Raw genomic sequence first — 25,189 nt, 5'->3', positions numbered from 1 at the left:
ACGGATAATGGGGACTGAAGGTATTGATCTACTCAGCTTCATACTGATGAAGTGTTGGACTGCTGCCACAAGATGTCCCCATTGAGGTTTGTACTGGTAATTGCATGGCAAGAAACCTCTCCTCCAAAGTTCAAATAAAATCATGCCGAGTTTAAAGTCTCACACTGGAAATCTTGCTTGCAGCAGCAACACAGGGACATAGGCTCAGGCAAACAAACAGAAACAAAAACGTGCAGAAATTAAATTAACACATTATATTTCTGAAAGAAAGAAGACTGCCAGACAACAATGTTCCGATCCATTGACATTGTTGGGTGAATTTCGGGGGCAGAACACAAAGCATTGTGACCTTTGCTTAGTGTGGCAGAAGCTTCTGTGGGAGTTTGATGGGTAATTAGGACATAGAACATTATCGTACAGGAATTTTGGCCCACAATGTCTTTGTCAAACAGTTTGCAGATTAAAACAATCCATTCTGCCTGCACGTGATCCATATCCCTAGATTCATGTACCAATCTAAAAGCCCCTCAAATGCCACTATTGTATCTTCTTTCACCATCACCTCTGTGAGCACATTCCACACCCACTATGCATTAAAAAAACCTTGCCCTGCACATCATCTTTGCCACTCTCACCTTAAAGTTATGCCCATTATTCTTTGACATTTTCACACTAGGGTAAAGTTTCCGACTGTCTACCCTATCTGTGCCTCTTATAATTTTATAAACCTCTATCAAGTCTCCCCACTGCTACTGTAATGTGGTGAATGGAACTGTTCCTAAACAAAGTCCTATAAAGCTGCCTTATGACTCCCAGACTCTTATACTCAACGTCCCGACCAATGAAGGTAAATATTGGTAATTAGTTATGGGGACAGACAGGAGGTTCTGCAACAGCAATGAGACTCAAGGATGGTGTGTTGTCTCCTTGGTCAAGGTTCCTGGATGTCTCGAAGCAGCTGCAGAACATTCTCGAGAGGGAGGGGGAGCAGCCGGAAGCTGTTGTGCACATTGGCACAAATTGCACAGGTAGAAGAGGCGCGGAGTGAATATAGGCAGTTAGGCTAAAGTTTAAGTAGCATTGCCTCTAGGGCCAGCTGGTGCTACTCAGCAGGGTTTAAACAAGATTGGCAGGGGGACAGGATCCAATGCAGTATTGGGGAAGGTGGGAGTCTAAAATTCAGTGCAGAAGTCAATAAAAGCACATTCAGCAGACAGGACAGGTAGGATTACGGTCGGGTGTGAGGAATGATGGTTGAATTAAATTGCATTATTTCAATGCTAGAAGCCTGACAGGTCAGGAGGATCAACTCAGGGCATGGCTAGTGCATACAACTCAGGGCATGGCTAGTGCATACAACTCAGGGCATGGCAAGTGCATACAACTCAGGGCATGGCTAGTGCATACAACTCAGGGCATGGCCAGTGCATACAACTCAGGGCATGGCTAGTGCATATAACTCAGGGCATGGCTAGTGCATGCAACTCAGGGCATGGCTAATGCATACAACTGGGATATCATTGCCATTACAGAAAACTGGTTATTGGAAGGACAGGATTGGCAGCTTAATATTCCTGGGTAAAGGTGCTGCAGGCGAGGTAGAGATTGGAGTAAAAGAGGAGGGGATTTTGCTTTATTGATTAAGGGAAACATGGCAATAGTCCGAGAAGACATTATTGAAGGATAGTCCAATGAGGCTATATGCTTGGAACTGAGAAATGAAAAGTGGATGATCACCTGCTTGGGAGTGTACTATAGGCCCCCAAGTAGTCAACAGGAATTAGCAGAACAAACATGCTAGAAGATTGCACACAACTGCAAGACAAATAGATTGTTACAGGAGGGGATCTTAATTTGTGGAGAATTGTTGGGAAAGTGGGCAAATAAAAGGGGGTTACTCTAGAATTAGTGCACGCACTGTTTCTCAAGACACTATTGAGCATATTGGTAAGGTGTGTGCACTACATATTCACATATTGTATTGTGTGGATTCATTCATTTAGCTGTTTTGTCAGACCACATTGCATCTTCCTTAACTGGATAAAATAAACACTGGTATAAGGAATAAGGAAGATGGAATACAGTTTTGTGAAAGGAATTTACATTGACAGTTAGCTTCCATTCCACTGTTCCCTGATTGAAATCATTTTGGACATACCTAAGTCATTGAACCCACATTCTCTTAAAGGAAATCCAGATACAACATTCTGAAGAGTTGTTATTTTTGATGGTGTTCCTTCTTTGCTCTTCTTCAGATAGCAAATATAGCTAAAACAAAACAAAAAAAATAAGAAGAGAGAGTCGAGAAATTGCAGATGCTGGAATCCTAAGCAAAACACAAAGTGCTGGAGTAACTCTGCGTAAGGCAGCATCTGGGAAGGGAATGGACAGGCAATGTTTCGGGTCAGGATCCCTCTTCAGAGTGATTGGACTGAATCATTTCAAGGTTTCAAATATTTACAAAACCATTACACATATTTTCACTCTTTTTGAGGTATCAAAAGTAATGCAGACAGTAACCCAGTCCAAAATGTTTATGAAGGTATCACAAAATGCTGGAGTAACTCAGCAGGTCAGGCAGCATCTAGGAGAGAGGAAATGGGTGACGTTTCGGGTCTGAAGAAGGGTCTCGATTTGTACCAGCATCTGCAGTTATTTTCCTACACAAAATGTTCATGAAATCATCAAACATTTTAGCACATTGTTTCTCTGCAGCTCCCACTGTGAATTGAACTTGTCTCTTGAACTGGTCATGCATGCTGCAGAGAAGCTGTCCTCTTTGGCAAACATTTCTACGGAGTTTTAAAAAAAAGAGTAATAATTGCCAGAGGAAAACAATAGATGAAAGCTTCAAGAATGTCATCGGCCAGACAAGGCATAGGAGATATTTTTGTCCCTTGCATGTGGATTGTTTGACTCACCGCTGCCGACTGTTTTGAAATGATCCATTTGCGAAGGTGAAAAACTGGCAGTCTGGCTCCTCGGTACATTCCCTTTGACAGATGTGTTCATCCTCCACTATGTACTGACGGTAGTCATTGCCTGGGAAGTCCAGACCAGCAAAATTGGTTCCAAAACAAGCTGGGGGAAAAATGGGAAAAGGAGCTGATGCATAACAGAAAAATAAGAAATATTTTTAATAAGAAAAATAGTTGAATAAAAAATATACAACAATCAACTTTGAGTCATGATTAGATTTAGAGCAAGTGCACATAATATAGTTTTACCAACACCATTCAATACAGTGAATCATTCAGCTCCTTTACTGGTGTCACACATCTCTTTACACCGGTTTACATCCTCACGTTTAGGATCACCTCTTACCTTGCTCTGGGCTTTTGTGTTCGGTGGCTAGACAAGCAAATAATATGAATCAGCCATGGAGAACCTGCACTCCGTCCATCAACTGGTTCAAATAGTTGCAGAAAAAACATACTACTCACAGGATAACCGTACACAAAAGGAAGGAAAAATGACTACACTTTACTGAGAGGGCTAGAGTCATAGCGTGGAAACAGGCCCTTCAGCCCAACTTGCCCACGCCGACCTACGCTAGTTCCATCTGCCAGCTTTTGAACCATATCCCTCTAAACCTATCTAATCCATGTACTGTCTAAATGTTTCTTAAACATTGCGATAGTACCTGCCTCAGCTAGCTCCTCTGGCAGCTCGTTCCATGCGTACAAAAGGTTAGCCCTCAGGTTCCCATTAAATATTTCCCCCCTCACCCACTCGGTTCATGCCAAACATGAAGCCAAGTTAAAGTGCCTGCACATGATCTGCCTGCCTTTCATTCCCTGCATAACTCTGTCATTCTAAAAGCCACTCAAGTACTCCTATCACATCTGCTGCCCCTCATATTTGCACTTACACACATTGATTGAATTGATTGGAAGGTATAGCATGGAAACGGGCCCAATACCAGTGAGGCCACGTCGACTCATACTCCTTCTGTTATCCCACTTTCGCATCCACTCCCTACACACTAGGGGCAATTTACAGAGGCCAATTAACCTACAAACCTGCACGTCTTTAAGAAATGGGGGAAACCAGAGCACTCGGAGGAAACCCATGGCGGTCACAGGAAGAACGTGCAAACTCCACACAGAAAGCACCTGAGGTCAGGATTGAACCTGGGTCTCTGGTACTGTGAGGCAGCCACTCTACTAGCTGTGCTGCTGTGGTACACTATCGTAAATGAACTTGCAGATTCTTATCTTGCTAAGAACATCTCGTGTAACCTCCCAAAATTTACTCTTACTTTGAAATACTTCTCATGGAAATAAGATATGTAGCAAACACAAAGCATAATTCAACCACATCATATCAATGTTTTACTTACAACTATTTGTCGTGCACTCTTTGAGGGAATAGCCTGAGACAACATTCTGCAATTGATTTTTAATGGTTGGAGCCTCTTCAATGTTCTGTTTAAGGTAACAATAAAATCTGAAACATAGCATGAGAATCATGCTGTTAAATACTTAATATTGTTTTTTAACTGAAAATTGAAAAACAATTCAAACTCTAGAAATCTGAAAAAAAGACAAGAAGCCAGGGATATCTCAGGTCAAGCAGCCTCAGTTGAAAGATAAATAGAGTTTACATTTCAAGTCAAAATCCTTTCAGATGAAGATCCCAGAGCATTTCTGCCTGAAAGAGCAAGACTAAAGTCACATGAGTTGAGCCCAGTTTAGTTTAGTTAGAGATATACGAGTCCGCTCCAATCAGCGATCCCCATACATTAGCACTATTCCATACCCGAGGGACAATTTACATTTTTACCAAATCCAATTAGCTTACAAACCTATACATCTTTGGAGTGTGGGAGGAAACAGGAGCACCCGGAGAAAACCTGCACGGTCACGTGGAGAATATGCAAACTCCATGCAGGCAGCACCTGTTGTCAGTATTGAACCCGGGTCACTGACGTTATGAAGCAGTGACTCTACTACTGCGCCACCATGCCACCCTGCTAAGTTCTATTGCAAATGATTCAGGTGAGCATTTCAAATACTATGATTTGTAAAGCTGGTTGGGAATACTTATTCTGTAGACACAGGAAACTGCAGATGTTGAAATCTTAAGCAAAAAGGAAACTGCTAGAGGAACTAAAGGGATGACACAGCATCTGTGAAGGGAAATGGGCAGACAACGTTTCGAGTCAGGACTCTTCTTCAAACTTCAGACATCTGAAAAAGGGACTTGATCCGAAATGTCGTCTGTTCATTTAACTTCACCGATGCTGCCTGACCTGCTGACTTTCCTTAGCAGTCTGTTTTTGTTTTATGCTTATTTTGCTTTGTTTTTTTTTTAATTTTGCAGTGGTAAGGAAATGTTTGGGATGATTTACAAGTGAGGAATTGAAATTGTCTGTTTAATGGATAACATGTTCACAGAAATTTCTTCCAGAACAGAGCCTCTTCACGTTCTCCTTTGCCTCCTCCTGCCCTGCTGCTGCTTGCTTTCCAGCTGCTGTTTATGGCTGTGGTCCACTGATGATGAACAACTATAGACACAAAATGCTGGAGTAACTCAGCGGGTCAGGCAGCATCTCTGGAGGAAAAGGAACAGGTTACGTTTCGGGTCGGGTCCCTTCTTCAAGTGAACAACTCTTGGCTTGGTGTGGACTATTGTGGTTCCAGACCCTCGGGATGTGTACAACACAACTCCAATAGAATGCACAGGCAGCAAAGACTTGGAAGTTGTGACCAGTGTGGTAGCACGTAGATCCGCACTAGAGCAACAGTTGCTCACCAGCTATTTATTAGTTTGTTAAGTTCTTCAGCACCAGCAAAGCACCCCTAATAAACTGTAAAGAGCTAGAATATATCGGGCATTGATTTCTATAAGGTTGTATCACAATTCCATCAAATAAAGTGCAAGTAGATTATGCCCTCTTTCAGTGGTTGTAGGAAGGTCTTCGTGTTCCTGTACAAGATTTAAACTGGGGTAAGGAGCTCCCTCATGATGCCGAAGAGCTACTCTAATTATGTCATTGCTATTTTTTATTGCTGAGCCTCAATGAAAGCTAATGGCATGTTGCCAGTGAAGAAAGCTAATGGCATGTTGGCCTTCATAATGAGAGGATTTGAGTATAGGAATAAAGAGGTCCTTCTGCAGTTGTACAGGGCCCTGGTGAGACCACATCTGGAGTATTGTGTGCAGTTTTGGACTCCTAATTTGAGGAAGGACATCCTTGCTTTTGAGGCAGTGCAACGTAGGTTCATAAGGTTAATCCCTGGGATGGCGGGACTGTCATATGAGGAAAGATTGGAAAGACTGGGCTTGTATTCACTGGAATTTAGAAGGATGGGAGGGGATCTTATAGAAACGTATAAAATTATAAAAGGACTGGATAAGCTAGATACAGGAAAAATGTTCCCAATGTTGGGAGAGTCCAGAACCAGGGGCCACAGTCTAAGAATAAAGAGGAGGCCATTTAAAACTGAGATGAGAAAAAACCTTTTCACCCAGAGTTGTGAATTTGTGGAATTCTCTGCCATAGAAGGCAGTGAAGGTCAATTCACTGGATGAATTTAAAAGAGAGTTAGATAGAGCTCTAGAGGCTAGTGGAATCAAGGGATATGGGAGAAGGCAGGCACAGGTTACTGATTGGGGATGATCAGCCATGATTTCAATGAATGGCGGTGCTGGCTCAAAGGGCCAAATGGCCTCCTCTTGCACATATTTTCTAGGTTCTAATGTTTCTATGTTTAATATAAATATTATATTTCTGCATTTTATAGCCATCATTGTCAGGGCCAGAAATTATTCCACACCCATAAGGTGCTGGTGCTGGTGGCTCATCTTAAACCAGTGCACTTTGTATGGTGATGGTAGTCCCACTGTGATCGTGGTGTGATCCATGACTTAGATTCTGCAAAAATCAAGGGAAGGGTGCAATAGTTCCAAGTCACAATGACGCAAGACTTGGAGGGGAACCTGAAGGCACTGGTGTTTCCACAACCTGCTGCCCTTCCTGTTCTTGGTGATGCTGATCACAGTTTAGGATGCAATGGCTTGGCTTCACTTTTTCACATTCCATTGAGAGTTCTGAATGAAGTTGTGGATTTACCTTCGTTGGTCAGCGTTCCAGCCTCTTGTCAAATAGGTGAAAAACTGACAGCTTCTATGCTCTGTGCACAACTTTTGACAATAGTTGGCATCTGGGGCAAGAACTGACTTGATGTCATTTCCAGGAAAATCCATGTTTACAGCCAGCTTTTGTGCACATCCTGCAACGAAATTAGATTAATTTATTTTGTATCAATTATCTGTAAAGAAATGATTATTTGTTGGCTAATCTCATTTCAGATTCCAATACATTCAACTCCAAATTCAATCACATCGCAAAATATTTTGTGATAGGCTACATAATTTAATCTAAAACACAATTTCTAAATCCATTTAAATATTGCAGAAACTGTAGCATGATCCACATTGGATCATCATCATTGCATCCATGAGCTGCAATACACAGTTAACTTCCATCTTCATCTTTCAAGGTGAAGTTAATTGATCACCAATGCAGTGAATCTCAACCATATAATCCAGGTTTCACCCAGAAGATAAAGGGCTTCCTCTTTATAATAATAGGCCCAATAATCAGTGTCATGTCATGTCGTGTTAATACTCATTCAAACATGTTTGGGCCTTTTAACGTTGCTTTCATTTCCAATATGGATTTTGTACCTACCAGTAAAGACAGCTTATCATAGCTTCCTCTAGAAAAGTTAGTTTTATTAATTGACTTTGAGCATATATCAAACCTCCTTATAAAGCAGAATGAAAGATAAAATGCCTTACCTTCAACATCTTGTGAAAGAAATTCAGGTAAACCCACCATAAAGCAAACAAGATATATTAGACTCTTCATTCTTTTGCTGTTCAATGCAGATTAATCCCTTTGGTTAATAACTATTAAAACAGAGATGATGTTTTGAATGTGGTGAATTTCTATGCAATATGATATCAGGCATTCATTATTTAATTACCCAAATATTGTATTCCTTGTAGAAACAAGCCTTACATTACTGAAAAATGATTGAATAAAAACTGTAATTAAATTAACTCAATTAACTCTCAAAAATTTATAATAATTTATAACCTACACACCCGCACATCTTTGGGATGTGGGATGAAACATAGAAACATAGAAAATAGGTGCAGGAGGAGGCCATTCGGCCCTTCGAGCCAGCACTGCCATTCATTGTGATCATGGCTGATCGTCTCCAATCAATAACCTGTGTCTGCCTTCTCCCCATATCCCTTGATTCCACTAGCCCCTAGAGCTCTATCTAACTGTCTCTTAAATCCATCCAGTGATTTGGCTTCCACTGCCCTCTGTGGCAGAGAATTCCACACATTCACAATTCTCTGGGTGAAAAAGTTTCTTCTCACTTCAGTTTAAATGGCCTCCCCTTTATATTACTTGAGCAACAGAAGGTTCGAGTGCTCCGACCGTGGGAGAACAAAGAAGGGAGGAAAATTGAACTCTTTTAGCCTTCCATCACAGTGAGGAATGTAGAGAAGGCATTGTGGTGGATGTTCATGTTAAAAATGTATTTGGGTGTCTTGTTGCTCTTTATTGGTATGACTGTATGGCAATGTGAATTTCACTGGACCTTAATTGGTACATGTGACAATAAACTCACCTTGAACTTTGAACCATGCCCAGAACCCTAGCATTCCACTGTGACCATTTGATCCATCAAATTATGTTAACTCTCAGAGCAACACAGTTGTGAGGGTTAATGTCAGCAATTCCCTGCTGGATTGCTAACTTCTTTGGTGAAATTTCAAGCCATTATATAATTTTTTCAATTGATTGATTGAAAGACATGGCATATAAACAGGCCCTTCAGCCCATTGAGTTCAAGCCGACTATCGATTCACACTAGTTCTATGTTATCCCATTTTCACATCCACTCCGTAGACACTAGGGGCACATTTCAGAGACCAATTAACTTACAAACCCGCACATCTTTGGGATGTGGGATGAAACATAGAAACATAGAAAATAGGTGCAGGAGGAGGCCATTTGGCCCTTCGAGCCAGCACTGCCGTTCATTGTGATCATGGCTGATCGTCTCCAATCAATAACCCGTGTCTGCCTTCTCCCCATATCCCTTGATTCCACTAGCCCCTAGAGCTCTATCTAACTCTCTCTTAAATCCATCCAGTGATTTGGCTTCCACTGCCCTCTGTGGCAGAGAATTCCACAAATTCACAACTCTCTGGGTGAAAAAGTTTCTTCTCACTTCAGTTTTAAATGACCTCCCCTTTATTCTAAGACTGTGGCCCCTGGTTCTGGACTCGCCCAACATTGGGAACATTTTTCCTGCATCTAGCTTGTCCAGACCTTTTATAATTTTATATGTTTCTATAAGATCCCCTCTCATCCGGATGAAACCGGAACTCCCGTAGGAAGTTCACTCGGGCACAGAAAGTGCAAATTCCGCACAGCCAATATCCCGAGGTCAGGATTGTACCCGAATCTCTGGTGCTGTGTCAGCAGCAATGCTACTGTGAGTTTCCTTAATCTAATTCAGCGTGAACCATGAGCATTCCGAGATCCCAGGCTGAGCTTTATGGCAGACTGAATTAAATGAGCAACACATTGGATTTATGATGTCTTTCCAAAAACAATATTTGAAAATTTAAGCTAATATTCTAAGAATTGTTCAATGTAAATGATTCTTTATTGTCACATGTACCAAACTACAGTGACATTCTTTTGTTGCATGCAGTTCAGCAAAATATTACTATATATAAGCACAATCCTAGATTAAGTACAGTGTTTAGAAATAGCCCACGGAGACAATATACAAGAGTTGCCAGATTTTGGCACTTTTTTAAAGTCCAAGGTGCCTTAAGTGCAGCTGACTATAAAGGCCCGTTGTCCTGGTGGCGTGGCTGGCCAAGCAAAGTTGTTTACTATAATGCCATTATAAAGAACTGAATTACCTGTATATTTTGTTTGCCTCAGCGGTTCTTCCAGAGTGAACTTTCAATACCATGTCCTTTTGCAGACTGGAAAATGGAAATGGTGCAGCAATAGTATTTGAACAAAGTAGAGGGGTAGGAAGACATGTGTTAAATTTTAACCAGAGGTATGATGAAATGGTTGATTTTATCAAAGGCCTGCATGTTTGATACTGATTTCGCAACACGCATATCAGTGCGACAGTTTTAAAAGTGATTGGATTCACTTTGAGTTAGTTCATTTCTAAGCAGTCGCACAACATTGAAATTGGCTTTATTATCCGGAGATGCAGTTTAAAAATGCAGGTGTTTGGATGTTGAGAAGACAAAATAGTCCTGTTACTTTCAAGGACTTGGGAAGATGAACTCCTGAGATCTTTATCTTACAGCCTCTCCTCTAAAATTGGCTCTCCTAATTCTTCTTTACCAATCATATTTTACCTGTGCTTAATGATAGTTTCTGACATGTATCAAGAGAGCCACTTTAAATTTACAAAGACTTTCACTACATACCAAATCTACATACAGTCCTACCTTTAGCTTCCTTATGGACATCAATAGAATCCTGCTAACTGAGGTCCAGGTGTCCAAATATAGCAGGTTTCCAGCCTCAATGTGCCAGCAGATGTCAGAGGATGGTGAATCTGTGGAATTCGTTGCCACAGAAGGCTGTGGAGGCCGTCAGTTGATATTTTTAAGGCAGAGATAGATAGATTCTTGATTAGTACAGGTATCAGAGGTTATGTTGAGATGGCAGGAGAATGGGGTTAGAAGGGAGAGATAGATCAGCCAAAGGTAGACACAAAATGCTGGAGTAACTCAGCGGGACGGCCCCATAGCAAAAGCATCCACGTCGCGGGGCTGGAAACTGGAAGTGTCCTGAGCTAATTCTGCTACCACCATCATCTATTGTACAAGTGATGGCTCCCACTGATTGTTGCCGGAAGCTTGCGCCCTTTTCAGGATGGACGATGACAGTGATGTAACATTTGAAACGTAGATGATGGACACAAAAGAATAAGACTCAGCGGGACAGGCAAAATCTCTGGAGAGAAGGAAAGGGTGACGTTTCACGTCAAGACCCTTCGTGAGACTCCAATAGATCAGCCAAGAATGAATGGTGTAGTAGACGATGGCCGAATTGCCTAATTCTACTCCTATTCCTTATGATCTTATGAGCAGATGGTTGTGCTGCAGGCATTGTACAGATTCCTTGGAGATCTAGAGTTTAATTTTAGGGGTTATCCCCCATGAATATTCCAACCTCACATAATATTGCTCCATCTCATGCAACAATGAAAAGCAGATAACTTTCAATCCTTCCTTGCCACTAGAACATGTATTGGGTGTAACAACTTATTGCCAGCATTTACTTCAGTGTCTGAATATGAATTTCACCCAGAATAAGATAATGTGCATGCAACTTTCATATGCATTTAAGAAACAAAGTTACAAATGCCTTGTTTGATTTTTATGGGAAATTAATTTGAATATTCAATAAAACTGATGCCTCAAGAGATTTTGCGACTCATTTGACTCATTCATTTTTTTGCTCAGTTAAAGCAATTTTGGATATAAAAATAAAATTTGCTTTGACAGCAACTTTAAATATTCTGACAACTTTCCACCTGAAATAATCAGTCTGAAGAAAGGTCTCGAGCCGAAACGTAACCCATTCCTTTTCTCCAGAGATACTGCCTGTCCCGCTGAGTTACTTCAGCATTTTGTGTTTATCTTCGATTTAAACCAGCATTCCTTCCTACACTTTCCATCTGGAATGCTGGATATGCATTTTAATCTGTGACACTATTGCTTATGTTCCAAAATAATTTGACAACAGGGCAGCAAGGAGGCGCAGCAGTAAAGTTGCTGCCTTACAGCAACAGAGACCCAGGTTCGATCCTGACTACTGGTGCTGTCTGTACAGAGTTTGTACATTTTCCCCATGACCTGCATGGGTTTTCTCCGGTTTCCTCCCACACTCCAAAGATGTACAGATTTGTAAGGTAATTGGCTTCGTATACTTGTAAATTGTCCCGAGTGTGTAGGTTAATGCTAGTATACTGGGATTACTGATCGTTGTGGACTCGGTGGGCCGAAGGGCCTGTTTCCATGCTGTATCTCTAAACTAAACTAAACAGTCAATATGAGATTCATTAAGCATCTGCCTGTTTTTGCAACTATTTCCCTCTGGAACCTATAAAAATTGCCACTGAATATCACCATTTAATGATTTGTTTATGCTCAAAACAAGAAATACAGATAAAGGACCCGACATGAAACGTCACCTATCTATGTTCTCCAGAGATGCTGCCTGACCTGCTGAGTTACTCCAGCACTTTGTGTCTTTTTTTATAAACCAGCATCTGCTGTTCCGAGTTTATACAGATAAAGACAAAGCCTGGTAAATTCACTAAATTGGTTGCAAATCTGGAAAATGATTAAAGCAACTTTACAGCTTCACATGAATTGTAATGATGAATATTTATGGATATTTACTTCCACCATCTGCGTTTAATCTTTTGTTTTTGTCAGGTGTTTAAAAATCCAGATTTTGGTTCCCATCAGTAAAAACTGCTTGATTTGCTCTCGCTGTTTACCACCTATCACACATTTACAGCAGGTTTAAAAACTCAGGTTAAAATCAATAATCTTGGAAACATCTGGGAGTATAAATTAATCTGGGCAAAGACATAAGACAGGCATTAGCAAATTGATATTCCATTTTGTACTTTGCTCAAATTTCCATTCACTTCAAGGGGGGGGGGAGTGAGACAGGCTCATTATTGCTAGCTTTTGAGCTAAATGGAAAAACATTACTTTAATAAAAAAGAGGCTTCAATTAGATTTTTATTCTTATATTTGAAGTATGCATTATTAGAATTTATCATATGTGCAGTTCTGATTAATGAGAGATGAACGGCAATCGAGTTAGATGAACACGACTGTGTTCCTGCATTCGACACCAACACCATTGTCAAGTTTGCAGATGACACAACGGTGATCGGGCTGATCACCAACGGGGATGAAACAAACTATAGAGCGGAGGTGCAGAACCTGGCGGACTGGTGCTCGGATAACAACCTGTCCCTAAATACCACCAAGACCAAGGAGCTGATCATCAACTTCCGTAGGTCACATAACAGGGAATATGCCCCGATCTCTATCAATGGGGTCAGTGTGGAGAGAGTGTCCAGCTTCAAGTTTCTGGGCACTCACATTTCGGAGGACCTAACATGGTCCAATAACACTGCTGCGCTGGTCAAGAAGGCACAACAAAGACTGTTCTACTTAAGAACACTGAAAAAGTCTGGTCTACCCCAACAGCTGCTGACGACCTTCTACCGCTGCACCATAGAGAGCATCCTAACGCATGGAATCCCTGTGTGGTACCTCAGCTGCACGGAGGCAGAAAGGAAAGCTCTACAGCGGGTAGTCCATAGAGCTCAGAGGGCCATCGGAACACAGCTACCAGACTTGGAGGGCATCTACAACACACGATGCCTCAGAAAAGCCACCAGCATCCACAAAGACTCTTCACACCCCTGCAACAGTCTGTTCGAACTCCTTCCATCGGGCAGACGATACAAGGCCTTCTATGCCCGCACCTCCAGACTCAGGAACAGCTTCATCCCCAGGGCCATAGCTGCTATGAACCGGTCCTGCTGAGCCGGATGGCCACAACGCATAGATCAACTTGCACTTTACCCTGTCCAAAACTGTTACAACTGTTCGTTTCGTTGGGTTGCTGCTGTCTAAATTACCTAAATTATTGCATCGTATGGGAGGCGCATTCCCAATCTCGTTGTACCCCTGGGTACAATGACAATAAAGATATATTGTATTGTATTGTATTGTGTTGTATTGTAGACAAAAGAAACATGACAATTTCAAAAGGAACATTTATTTATAATAAGGATATACAAAAATCACTGAACTGATATAACTCCTGACTTATGATTAGTTTTCTCTGCAGTGGTTATGCTCTGTAATTTGTAATCAAATGTTCATTGAAATATTAATAACAATATCATTCTTTAATATGATGATTGCAGAAAGCATTCGTACAGAAACTGCACCAGGTTTTGCAACGATGTAATAAAACGTGTTATTAACTTTATAATGCTCATCAATGCAATGCACTGGAAAAAATTGTTAAAATCAAGGCAAAAAAATATTTCGTCGCTGGAGAATATTTTGTATTTATAAAACTAGTCAGAGGAAAATGACACATATTTCCCTGCAGCAGTTTTATCAGCACTGCTATAGCTAGGTGTGCACTTACTGACAACATTTAGTTTGTCCTGTGGTGAAGTTCTATCCAGATACCATCTCTTGGACGCAGAATTAATTCTCCCACAAGATGGAGATCGTCGCAACTTTGCTTTGCTTCTACTTGGAATCGTCGAAGAATAGACGATAACAATACTTTCTCTTCAATCAGCGCAAATTTTTGTCCTACATTGAGTAAAACGTCAGTTGGGTTATTTCAAGACAGAGCCTCAACTGCACTATGTTAGTGCCTTTAATATAACATGCAGTTCAAGACATTTTGTAAATGTATGCAATAAAATCACTGATGTACTCCAAGCCCACAAATCAAGAGCTAAGATGTGAGGAAAAGCCAGAGTTATTTTAAATATTCAGCATGGATACATTGAATTGACTGGCCACATTTAACTTTCTAAGAATCTATGATTACACAGCAGAAGGCAAGCACTTGTACACTTGGCTAAAGAGGATCTCGACATAGGAAGAGAATTAGTCATATAGTTATTCGACAACAAGCAGCAACATTTTGATTCCTAAGTACAAGAGAAGAAGCAGCAATGGAAAATATCAAAGGAAAAATTGAGAGGATTAGGAGCAGACTGGGAAATGGCTGACATTATTTTGGACAAATTGCTGTTAAAAAAGGGTCATGGAAGAGAGGAGATCAAGTGGTCAAGGGCCAGCTGCAGTCAAGAGTATTGTGTGGTGGAATCAGCTGAGTATAGGTGCAGATCATGTGGTGCAATTAGGAAAAGAAAATGCTTGACTTGTTCATTCCACTTACCACCGATGTAAAGTTTGCAGTTCAGACTCAAGAGGCACTGAGATGTACCTTTTGGTTGAACTTTTGCCTGTAATAGAGATGACAAGGATGTGCAGAACTAGATCTATTCACTAAAATACCTCTGCAAATTGATAATAAGTACAGATATGTGTATAGTTTATATTAAGCTTTCTTATAACACTGCAGGTCGCATAAGCAAGAAAATAATATTTATACTATTATCATTTAAGCTGTGATGATCTTCCACTGTTCTCGTGTGGAAGATTGCTGTGCTGAAGGGTAGTAATGTAATTAGAAAGGAACTCCCAGTGGAAAATTGCTCAGATGGACTATCTCCTCATATCTCAGCGGCATCAAAGTAATGCAGAGAGTGTTTTGGGAAGTTCCTGCAAGAGTAGAGAAATGGGGCTCGTGGGCCAATGAACACTGAATTTCATTTTACACTCTTGCTCATTCTGGCCACCAAAGGAAAAAATCCACTTCTTTTCCTCATTTCCCAGCAGCCAAGAAATTGTTATGATTTTTCACACCAGTAATTAAAACAATTACTTTCACTTCCACCATGGGGAAATAAAGTGGTAACCAATTGAATTCCTAGGTGCAATTCTTTTGATAAAACCCATTGTCATTGTTATAAATAAAATTGCTGTAGGTTACCACTTTCAATACATCAGTTGTAGAGCTATACAGCATGAAATAAGACATTCAGCCCAACTCCTTCATGCTGACTAAGTAGCCTAAACGATCTAGTCTCAGAACCTCTGCCTGGTCCATACCTCCCAAAACCTTTCCTATGCATGAATCAATCCAAGTGTCCTTTAAATGCATGTTGTACATGCCTCTGCCCCTTCCTCTGGCATCCCATTCCATATAGAAACATAGAAACATAGAAAATAGGTGCAGGAGGAGGCCATTCAGCCCTTCGAGCCAGCACCACCATTCATTGTGATCATGGCTGATCATTCACAATCAGTAACCTGTGCCCAACTTCTCCCCATATCCCTTGATTCCACTAGCCCCCAGAGCTCTATCTAACTCTTTCTTAAATCCATCCAGTGATTTGGCCTCCACTGCCCTCTGTGGCAGAGAATTCCACAAATTCACAACTCTCTGGGTGAAAAAGTTCCTTCTCAACTCAGTTTTAAATGGCCTCCCCTTTATTCTAAGACTGTGGCCCCTGGTTCTGGACTCGCCCAACATTGGGAACATTTTTCCTGCATCTGGCTTGTCCAGTCCTTTTATAATTTTATATGTCTCTATAAGATCCCCTCTCATCCTTCTAAACTCCAGTGAATACAAGCCTAGTCTTTTCAATCTTTCCTCATATGACAGTCCCGCCATCCCAGGGATCCATCTCGTGAACCTAATTATAAAGATGTCCTTCCTCAAATGTCCTGCCTCAATTATAAAGATGTCCTTCCTCAAATTAGGAGACCCAAACTGTACTCAATACTCCAGATGTGGTCTTATCAGGGCCCTATACAACTGCAGAAGAACCTCTTTACTCCTATACTGAAATCCTCTCGTTATGAAGGCCAACATGCCATTAGCTTTCTTCACTGTACCTGCACGCCAACTTTCAGTGACTGGTGTACAAGGACACCCAGGTCTCGCTGCACTTCCCCCTTACCTAACCTGACACCATTGAGATAATAATCTGCCTCCTTGTTTTTGCCACCAAAGTGGAAAACCTCATATTTATCTATATTATACTGCATCTGCCACGCATCTGCCCACTCACTCAAGCTGTCCAGGTCACCCTGCAACCTCCTAACATCCTCTTCGCAGTTCACACTGTCACCCAGCTTTGTGTCATCCGCAAACTTGCTAGTGTTACTTCTAATTCCTTCATCCAAATCATTAATATATATGGTATATGGATGACATCAATTAATATACACACCACTCTCTGTGTGAAAAGGTTGCCCCTTGGGTCTCTTTCAAATCTTTCTTCTCTCCCATTAAACCTATGCCCTATTGCAGACTGCCCTATCCTGAGGAAAGGACATTGGCTATTCTACTTTTCTATGCCCTTCATCATTTGATAAACCTTTTTAAGATCATCTCTCAGCTTCTCATGCTCCATAAAAAAAGGTCTGGCCTATCCAGCTTCTCCTTATAACTCAAACTTTCCAGATCCAGTAACATCCTCATAAATCACTGTTGCACCCTTTCTTGTTTGACGACATCAATTAATATTGAATGCTTTCAAGAGAGAGCTAGATAGAGCTCTTAAGGATAGCGGAGTCAGGGGGTATGGGGAGAAGGTAGGAGCGGGGTACTGATTGAGAATGATCAGCCATGATCATTGAATGGTGGTGCTGGCTCGAAGGGCCAAATGGCCTACTCCTGCACCTATTGTCTATTGTCTGTTGTCTATAATATATTTTCATGAATAGAAAAAGTATATTCCACTATACTGCCTGCTAGCACAGGTTCACAGAAATTTCTACGTCAAGGTTTATACAAATTAAATACGGCATGGTGGCGCAGCGGTAGAGTTGCTGCCTTACAGCGAATGCAGCGCCGGAGACTCAGGTTCGATCCTGACTACGGGCACCTTCTGTACGGAGTTTGTACGTTCTCCCCGTGACCTGCATGGGTTTTCTCCGAGATCTTCGGTTTCCTCCTACACTCCAAAGACGTACAGGTATGTAGGTTAATTGATTGGGTAATATGTAAAAATTGTCCCTAGTGTGTGTAGGATGGTGTTAATGTGCGGGGATCACTGGGCGGCGCGGACTCGGTGGGCCGAAGGGCCTGTTTCCACGCTGTATCTCTAAATCTAAAAAAATCTAAATTAGTTTGGACCAAACAAAAGGAAGGGTCTCCACCCTAAACGCTACCTATTCCTTTTCTCCAGAGATGCTGCCTGACCCGCTGAGCTACTCCATCATTTTGTGTCTATCTTTCGTCTGGACCAAAACTTGAGTCATATCTGCACTTTTAAAGAACTGGTGCTATTGCGCTCAGTGTTACACCTCTGCCCAAAGTAAAACTTCCATCCATCTCTTTTTTAAATATTAACATTATACTAGAACGCTGCTGTTATAATCTGGATAAATAGTTCTACACAATGCACATTACATGCGTTGGATCTGAGGTACACGTACCTATGCAGTTTCGAGGTCCACCTGAAAATGGAATAAATGCATATGCATTCTTTTTAGTTGAATTCTCTGGCATAAATCGCTCAGGTCTAAACTCCTCAGGGTCAGGAAAATATCTTGGATCTCTGTGCAGTGCATAAGGAAATATCATTGCATTGACTCCTTTGGGTACCTTAAACCCTCCTGAAAAACAAAATGATTGTTTGAATGTTACAAAATGTCTGTTTTAATTCAGCAAATTGTCCTTATGAAAATATTATGCAGGGACAGCAAATATTATGTAATTGTGTAAATATATAATGTCTAACTTGGTGTGAAAAGTTTACCTTAAAACAGTTAAACACATTTTGCTAGTAAAAGGTATTCCATATGAAAATATGCGTTCAATTCATGGACAGTGATCAGATTCATTGGATTTCATATCTTCATACATTTACTTTGGAGAAATTTGAACAAAATGTTTCATAGGCCGATTTAAAAACCGAATACACATGATGTGTACACAGTAAACCCTCGGTATTACAGACCTCATTATAATGGATCTCGGTTATAGTGGACAAGGGACCGCCAGGCCAGGTTGCCGATGCGACTCAAAGACTGCACTGCCACCTCGGCAACTTCCAAACCGGGCTGCTGAAGTCACCCCCCCAGCCCGCACCGCCACCCTAGCCTTTTCCAGGCCAGACCTACCACCGGTTCTCACACCTTCCTCGGCTGCTTCCCTTGCCAATCCTCACCTCAACTCACCTGGATTCCAGGCCCAGTTCCAGACCGAAAGTCTAAAGAAGGGACTCGACCCAAAACGTCACCTATCCATGTTCTCCAGAGATACAGCCTGAGTCGCTGAGTTACTCCAGCACTTTGTGTCCTTTTGTGTATTAACCAGCATCTGCAGTTCTTTGTTTCTATTACTTATACAATGATACTCTATTACGCAGTAATCCCTTACTCAGTTATAGTGGACAATCGGCAATAACAGACACCATTCCCTCCCCTATGGTCCGTTATGGCGAGAGTTTACTGTATTTACCACTAAGCTGCAAATATCTTTATATCAGTTGTGGCTGGACACTCCTTCAAGGATTTTAACAATTCCCTCAGCCAAAAATAGAAGGGAAAGGAGTTAGGAATGGAGCTAAGTCCCTTGACATCCATCCAACTGGACCACGATCCAAATCAAGAACTGATTGCTAGAAGCGACTTCAGATAGACATTCCTTTCTTTGACGGTTCTATATTGATAAACTAGGAGGGATGTACAGAGGGATCTTGGGCTCCAAGTCCATAGCTCCCTGAAAGTGGCAACACAAGTACATAGAGTGGTATCAAATGCATATGGTCTGCTTGCCTTCATTGGTCAGGGAATTAAGTGTAAGGTTAGGCCGAACTTAGAGTATCACATGCAGTTCTGGTCTCTCCATTACAGGAAGAATGTGGAGGCTTTGGAAAGGGTGCAGAGGAGATTTACCAGAATAATGACTGGATTAGGAGTTACTAGCTACAGGGAGGGGTTGGATAGACTTGGATTGTTTTCTCTGAAACTCCGGAAGTTGCGAGGAGACCCGATGGAAGTATATAAAGTGATGAGAGGCATGGATAGGGTAGACAGTCAGAACCTTTTTCCCAGGATGGAAAAATCAAATACAAGAGGGCATAGCTTTCAGGTGAGAGGGGTAAAGTTTAAAGGAGATGTGCGTGGCAAGCTTTTTTTACATGGAGGGTGATGAATGCATGCAATATACCGATGTGGATGGTGGTAGAGGCAAGTATGATGGTGGCATTTAAAGGGCCTGTTCCACTTAGACGATTTTTAAGGCGACTGCAGGCGACTGCAGGCGACTGTCAAAGTCGTAGCAGATCGCCGAAATATTCTTTTACCCTATGACAATGACCACGACAATGCCGAGTCAGGTTGATACAAGTTACTTTTTTTGTGAAACTATCACCTGGCTAAGAGATTACACCGTCTTCAGAAACATGCCGAAATTCCCACGCTTACCTGACCGTCAAACTGTCGCCTCCAATCTACCTGTCAAATGTCCTGACAGTAAATAAATTGGTTAAACAAAACTATCTTCTGGTATCTTCAAATGCCTTTTCTTAATTTAATATTACGTGCTTCTAAATGCATCTGCGACAACCTAGCAAACCTGGGGACAGCATGCGACAGCGCCCGCAATAAGCTACGATACCTGGCGACAAGCCGGCTGTCGTCGAGAAATTTCTACCTGAAAAAATTATCTGCGACGTGCCGAGATCGGCTACGATTCCTTGAAGACTCCTCACGATCATGCCCGTGACACCCTGGCGAACGTTCGGCGACAGCCTAGTCACCGGCAGTCACCTTAAAATCGCCTAACTGGGACAGGACCTTAAACGACCTTTGGATAGTCATCTGGTTACGCAGGGAATGCAGGGATATGGATTATGTGCAGGCAGATGCTGGTCTTGACATCATGTTGGGCACAAACAGTGCAGGCCGAATGGTCTGCACATGTGCTGTACTCCTCTATGTTGTGGGACTGTAAATAACCTCCAAACACTTATTCAAACTTTCTAGCCACGAATTTCTAGCTAATATCCTGTTCTCCAGCAATTATTCTGTAAATGTTGGCAACTCTCTGAGAAATCCTTCAGTGGTTTTGTGGTGCACACTTGCCCAGAGGAACATTAACGTTTCCAAGAAGATGTCAACACCCTGTTCATTCTGATCATGCAATGAAAAAGATCAGGTGCTGTGTAAATTGGACTCCCCATTTACTAACAGCCTGTATTGCACTAGTGATATTGTTTCTAGGTATTATTTTTTGTGAGGCTTGGTCTTTGGTTAAGTAACATGATTAGAGCTATGTATATTCTGACAACGACTATGTCAGAATATATTCTGAATATACATAGCATCCATATATGTATATTCTGGTGACACTGTGACACATCTGGGAGAGATGCTGCCTCAGAGTGCCAAAGACGGGTTCGATTCTGGCCTTGGGTGGCGTCTGTATGGAGTTTGCACGTTCTACCAGTGACCCCATGGGTTTCCACCGAGTCCCCCAGTTTCCACCCACATCCTAAAGACGTGCGGGGCAGTAGGTTAATTGGCCTCTGTAAATTGCCCCTGATGTGTAGGGAGTGGATGAGAATGTGAGTATATGAATATAGATTTAGTGTGAGTGGGTGATCGCTGATCGGTGGGCCAGAAGGCCTGTTTTCATGCTGCACCTAAATTAAAGTTGAGACATATGATATCGCTAGTCAGTACTGCCTCATTTAAAAAGACTAGATATTCTTCGGGCAAGTATTTCTACTTCAACTAAATATGACAGTAGAAAATATGCCAATTGCTAAAGTGAATGGAAACCAATGTGACAAATATCCAGCTTCTGCCCAATGAAAAGATGAGCAGTCAGAAAGTGGTCAAGGCTTATGTGTTCCTCATATGGTCTCATTTAGTCTTGGTTGAATGATAAAATATACGCACGAGTAAAGTACAATTATGTTGAAAACATCATTTGAACCCAAAAGCCTAGAACTAGAGAAACCAATATTGAGATGCATCAAATGCAACAAACATGTTTATTTGCATTGCTCAACAGAATAAATATTGGCCTTACAAGATAAAGCTCTGCTCCTCTCAATCAATAGGGGTCAGTATTTGGGAGAGTAAAGTATTAGAGTATTCAGAAAAAGGAGCACCGATCGCTGAAACTAGTAATTACACAACAAGAAGATGGTGCGGTTCTAGGTGTGCAAGTGCGATGGTTCACAGGGGGGCCAATAGATAATGTGTTCATGGATCCACTGCTGGGAAATCTATTGAGCACAAAGATACTAAACAGGGTATTGCTGCGCAAGAGCTTGCAAAGAAAATCAGATGTCTGAAGGCTTCAGTCAAGGCTGTGGAGAGTTAGCTGGGAGAAAAGCCAAGGCTCAGGGCTAGAAATCAAAAGAGTCGGGGTTAACACCGGTCGATGTTCAGAGCTAACATGGACTTTGTGGAACCTGCATGGTCTCTGAATTTCATATTGTGCAGTTTTTCATGGAAAAAAACTTGATCACGTAGTACCCAAAACTGTGGCATTAAGTGATCCAATGATCAGGTCTGGATATTTAGTTTAATTTAGTTTTCGAGATACAAGCAGGCCCTTCAGCCCGCCAAGTCCAGGTCAACCATTGATCACCCGTTCACACTAGTTCTATGTTATCTCACTTTCCCTGCACGCTAGAGGCCATTTACAGCGGGCTAATTAACTTAGAAAGTTGCGCATCTTTGGGATTTGGGAGGAAACCGGAGCACCCAGAGGAAACCCATACAGTCACAGGGAAAACATGAAAACTCCACGCAGGCAGCACCCAAGGTCAGCCTGAACCCGAGTCTCTCCGCAGTGGCTCCAGCAGCTGTGCCACTGGGTTACTCTATTTATCTGTTTCTTAGATACAAAACTCTACATTGTTTTATGCCCAAAACTAGACTCCTGAAGCAACAAACCTTTCCAGACTGTCAGAGAAGAGATTAAAAGCAAGTTGACAAAAAGATTCAAGGATGCACTCGAAGCCTTCTTGAAGAAATGCAGTATCCCAGGGACTCATGAGAATCTCTGGTCCATGACCGCTAAATGTGGAGAAATAACAATCAAGGTGCCATTGAGAACTTCTAGGCCACACATTGTGAGCACACAGAGGTCCTGTACACATGGCAGAAGCATACCACTCTACAGTCTACTGAACTGGCCAAGCCATTAAAAATCAACTGCCCCATCAGTTTGTAGAGTCCACACTTCACACATCGATCTCATCAGCCATTTCAGAGCACACAAAAGCAGACTGCAAGCAAATGATCCTCATTCCCCAAGGGCTGCCTAAGAAGAAGCAGCTGCACAGTTTATGAAAAGGTCCAGCCCAGCTTAGGAATGCTCGACTTATGTGCAGTCTGTGCCAGCTACTGTGGGACTGCAGGCATCTTCTGTCATGCGTGAACTCAGTTCATGGCCACATTTCTGACTTGTTTGTGCAAGTTAAAGCTCTGCTCCACTTTAGCAGAAATTGGACAGTATTTGGCTGGGTAAATGCAGAATATGCAATAAAAGAGCACCACTTTTGAAACTAGTAGTTACAAGAAGCGTAGGAGCTGCATCGCTAGGCGTGTGAGTGCAATGGTTCACATGGAGCGTAAAGTGTAATTTGTTTGTGGGCTCACAGTATCTGTATAGTAATGCAATGTGCACTATACTAAGCAAGTCTTATAAGGGTTAGGAACAGTTCTCAGGAACAGAACCCTGACGTAATCTGGGGTGACCTGTATGGAGAACTGTGGAAGAAAATCAGACACCACGCAACCTGCAATCTCACCGATTTGCAATTCTTTTAGAAATTGGATCACATAGTACACAAATATTTGATGGCACTTGACCAAAGTGTGATATCATTCAGAAAGAAAACTCAAAACAGAATTACAATTTGGAGGGTTTTCAAGAATAGCACAAGGTATCCCTCAGACTATTTAAGCCAAGTAGACTGTTTCTGTGCTGCAAATTACATAATTCCATGAAACCATTCAATTTTTAATATCAAGGCTCCAACTCAAATTTTATCAAGTTAAGTTACTCCACAAAACACTAGAAGTATAAAGGAAAAGTCAGATCATGCCAACATACCAATATAGCAATCCTCAAGCAAAGTGCGGCCAAAAATTGGAACAGAGGGGAACAATCGTAGAGATTCCTTAATAACACACTGAAGGTACTGCAGATTCGTCAGATTTTCCATCGTAGGAGGATGATCAGTATTACCTGCAATACCACAATTAAATTCAAAAATAATTTTCAAGTGCATTGCATATAAATATTTATACATATTTCTGCACAATGATTTAGCCAAGCTGGGTAGTAGTCATGTCTATGGAAGGAGTGGAAATTGTTGCAGGGGAAGAGAGGAATAGGGACACCATTCATCACTGACAGAAAGAGTAGATGGAAGGGGTGAAGTACCATGTTCTTAAAAGTCAGTTTCGATAGGTCAGAGAGGCACTGCACATTGTTTATAAGTATCCATAATTATAAATTGCTGTTAATTAACCTTATTGTAACAATCTCAGACAATTTTACTGCAGTAACATCTATCATCTGCAAAAACACATTGACTACATTCATTCACAGACTTTTCCTACATGCTGTATCTCGACTTGTTCTCGGTATTTCCGAATATATTAAAATATTTTGGATGTTTTAAGTTACTATGATACACCAATGAAGGACCAATAAAAATGAATTTCTGTAGTAATGGTGAATCTGTAAAATTCATTGCCACAGATGGCGATGGAGGCCGTCATTGGGTATTTTTAAAGGTACAAAGAGATTGATAAGTTGTTGATTAATAAGGGTGCCAAAGGTTATGAGGAGAAGGCAGGAGAATGGGGTTGAGAAGGAAAGATAGATCAGCCAAGATCGAATGGCAGAGCAGACCCAATGGGCTGTGGCCTAATTTTGCTCCTATGTCTTATGATCTTATGACTTTGAATATATTTTAAAGTAAATGTTGGAACTTACCAAAAACATCATCCAACTCTTCTTGAACTTTTTTGAGCACATCAGGATGGGACCCCAAGAGATGAAGAGCCCAGTTTATTCCAGCAGCTGTTGTATCATGTCCCTGATGGAAGAACAAGAAAAGTAGATCGTTTTCAAGATACACAGTTTCAGAAAAATTCATTCATGTGAAAAAAAGCCATTTTCTAAAAGGTGGGTGCATTTTCATAGTACCCTGAACAAGCTAACAAACAGTTGCCAGCATAATTAAACAGATTTAAAAATTAAATAATCTATTCAATAAATCAATAAATGTAAGTTTATTTGACAAAAATGACAAACAACAAATAATTAATACTTTAAGCAGAATATTCCATTCTTTAATGGACTTTCCCTTTTCAATTTATTTTCTAAACTAGCAAATACTTTCTTAAACTCAAACACTGGGTAATTCTTCCAGTAAACATATATTAAATACAGATTATCAATTTAAACTTTTTTAAAACCCATACAGCA

At 41.3% G+C, this 25,189-nt stretch overlaps 2 protein-coding genes across 3 annotated transcripts in view; both read right to left on the bottom strand.

Annotated features, from left to right (window-relative positions):
* LOC144592713 (coagulation factor XI-like) overlaps positions 1-10,068 on the bottom strand; it is a 37,793-nt gene extending 27,725 nt beyond the window's left edge. For both annotated transcript variants that reach the window (XM_078397609.1, XM_078397618.1), the window contains exons 1-6: positions 9,970-10,068; positions 7,810-7,920; positions 7,079-7,238; positions 4,343-4,449; positions 2,922-3,081; positions 2,159-2,268 (exon numbers count right to left, since the gene is read on the bottom strand). In XM_078397609.1, the coding sequence (XP_078253735.1) occupies positions 2,159-2,268; positions 2,922-3,081; positions 4,343-4,449; positions 7,079-7,238; positions 7,810-7,879 (607 nt within the window). In that variant the 5' untranslated portion in view covers positions 7,880-7,920; positions 9,970-10,068. The remainder of the gene's footprint in view (positions 1-2,158; positions 2,269-2,921; positions 3,082-4,342; positions 4,450-7,078; positions 7,239-7,809; positions 7,921-9,969) is intronic.
* A 3,807-nt stretch (positions 10,069-13,875) lies between these two features.
* LOC144599432 (cytochrome P450 4V2-like) overlaps positions 13,876-25,189 on the bottom strand; it is a 37,929-nt gene continuing 26,615 nt past the window's right edge. The window contains exons 8-11 of the mRNA XM_078410312.1: positions 24,695-24,797; positions 23,804-23,938; positions 18,157-18,336; positions 13,876-14,445 (exon numbers count right to left, since the gene is read on the bottom strand). Of these exons, the coding sequence (XP_078266438.1) occupies positions 14,282-14,445; positions 18,157-18,336; positions 23,804-23,938; positions 24,695-24,797 (582 nt within the window). The 3' untranslated portion in view covers positions 13,876-14,281. The remainder of the gene's footprint in view (positions 14,446-18,156; positions 18,337-23,803; positions 23,939-24,694; positions 24,798-25,189) is intronic.

This window comes from Rhinoraja longicauda, chromosome 1 (genome assembly GCF_053455715.1).
Source record: "Rhinoraja longicauda isolate Sanriku21f chromosome 1, sRhiLon1.1, whole genome shotgun sequence".
Lineage (NCBI taxonomy): Eukaryota > Metazoa > Chordata > Chondrichthyes > Rajiformes > Arhynchobatidae > Rhinoraja > Rhinoraja longicauda.
The sequence above is the reverse complement of the archived record's forward strand: the minus strand, read 5'-3'. Positions and strand labels throughout refer to the sequence as shown.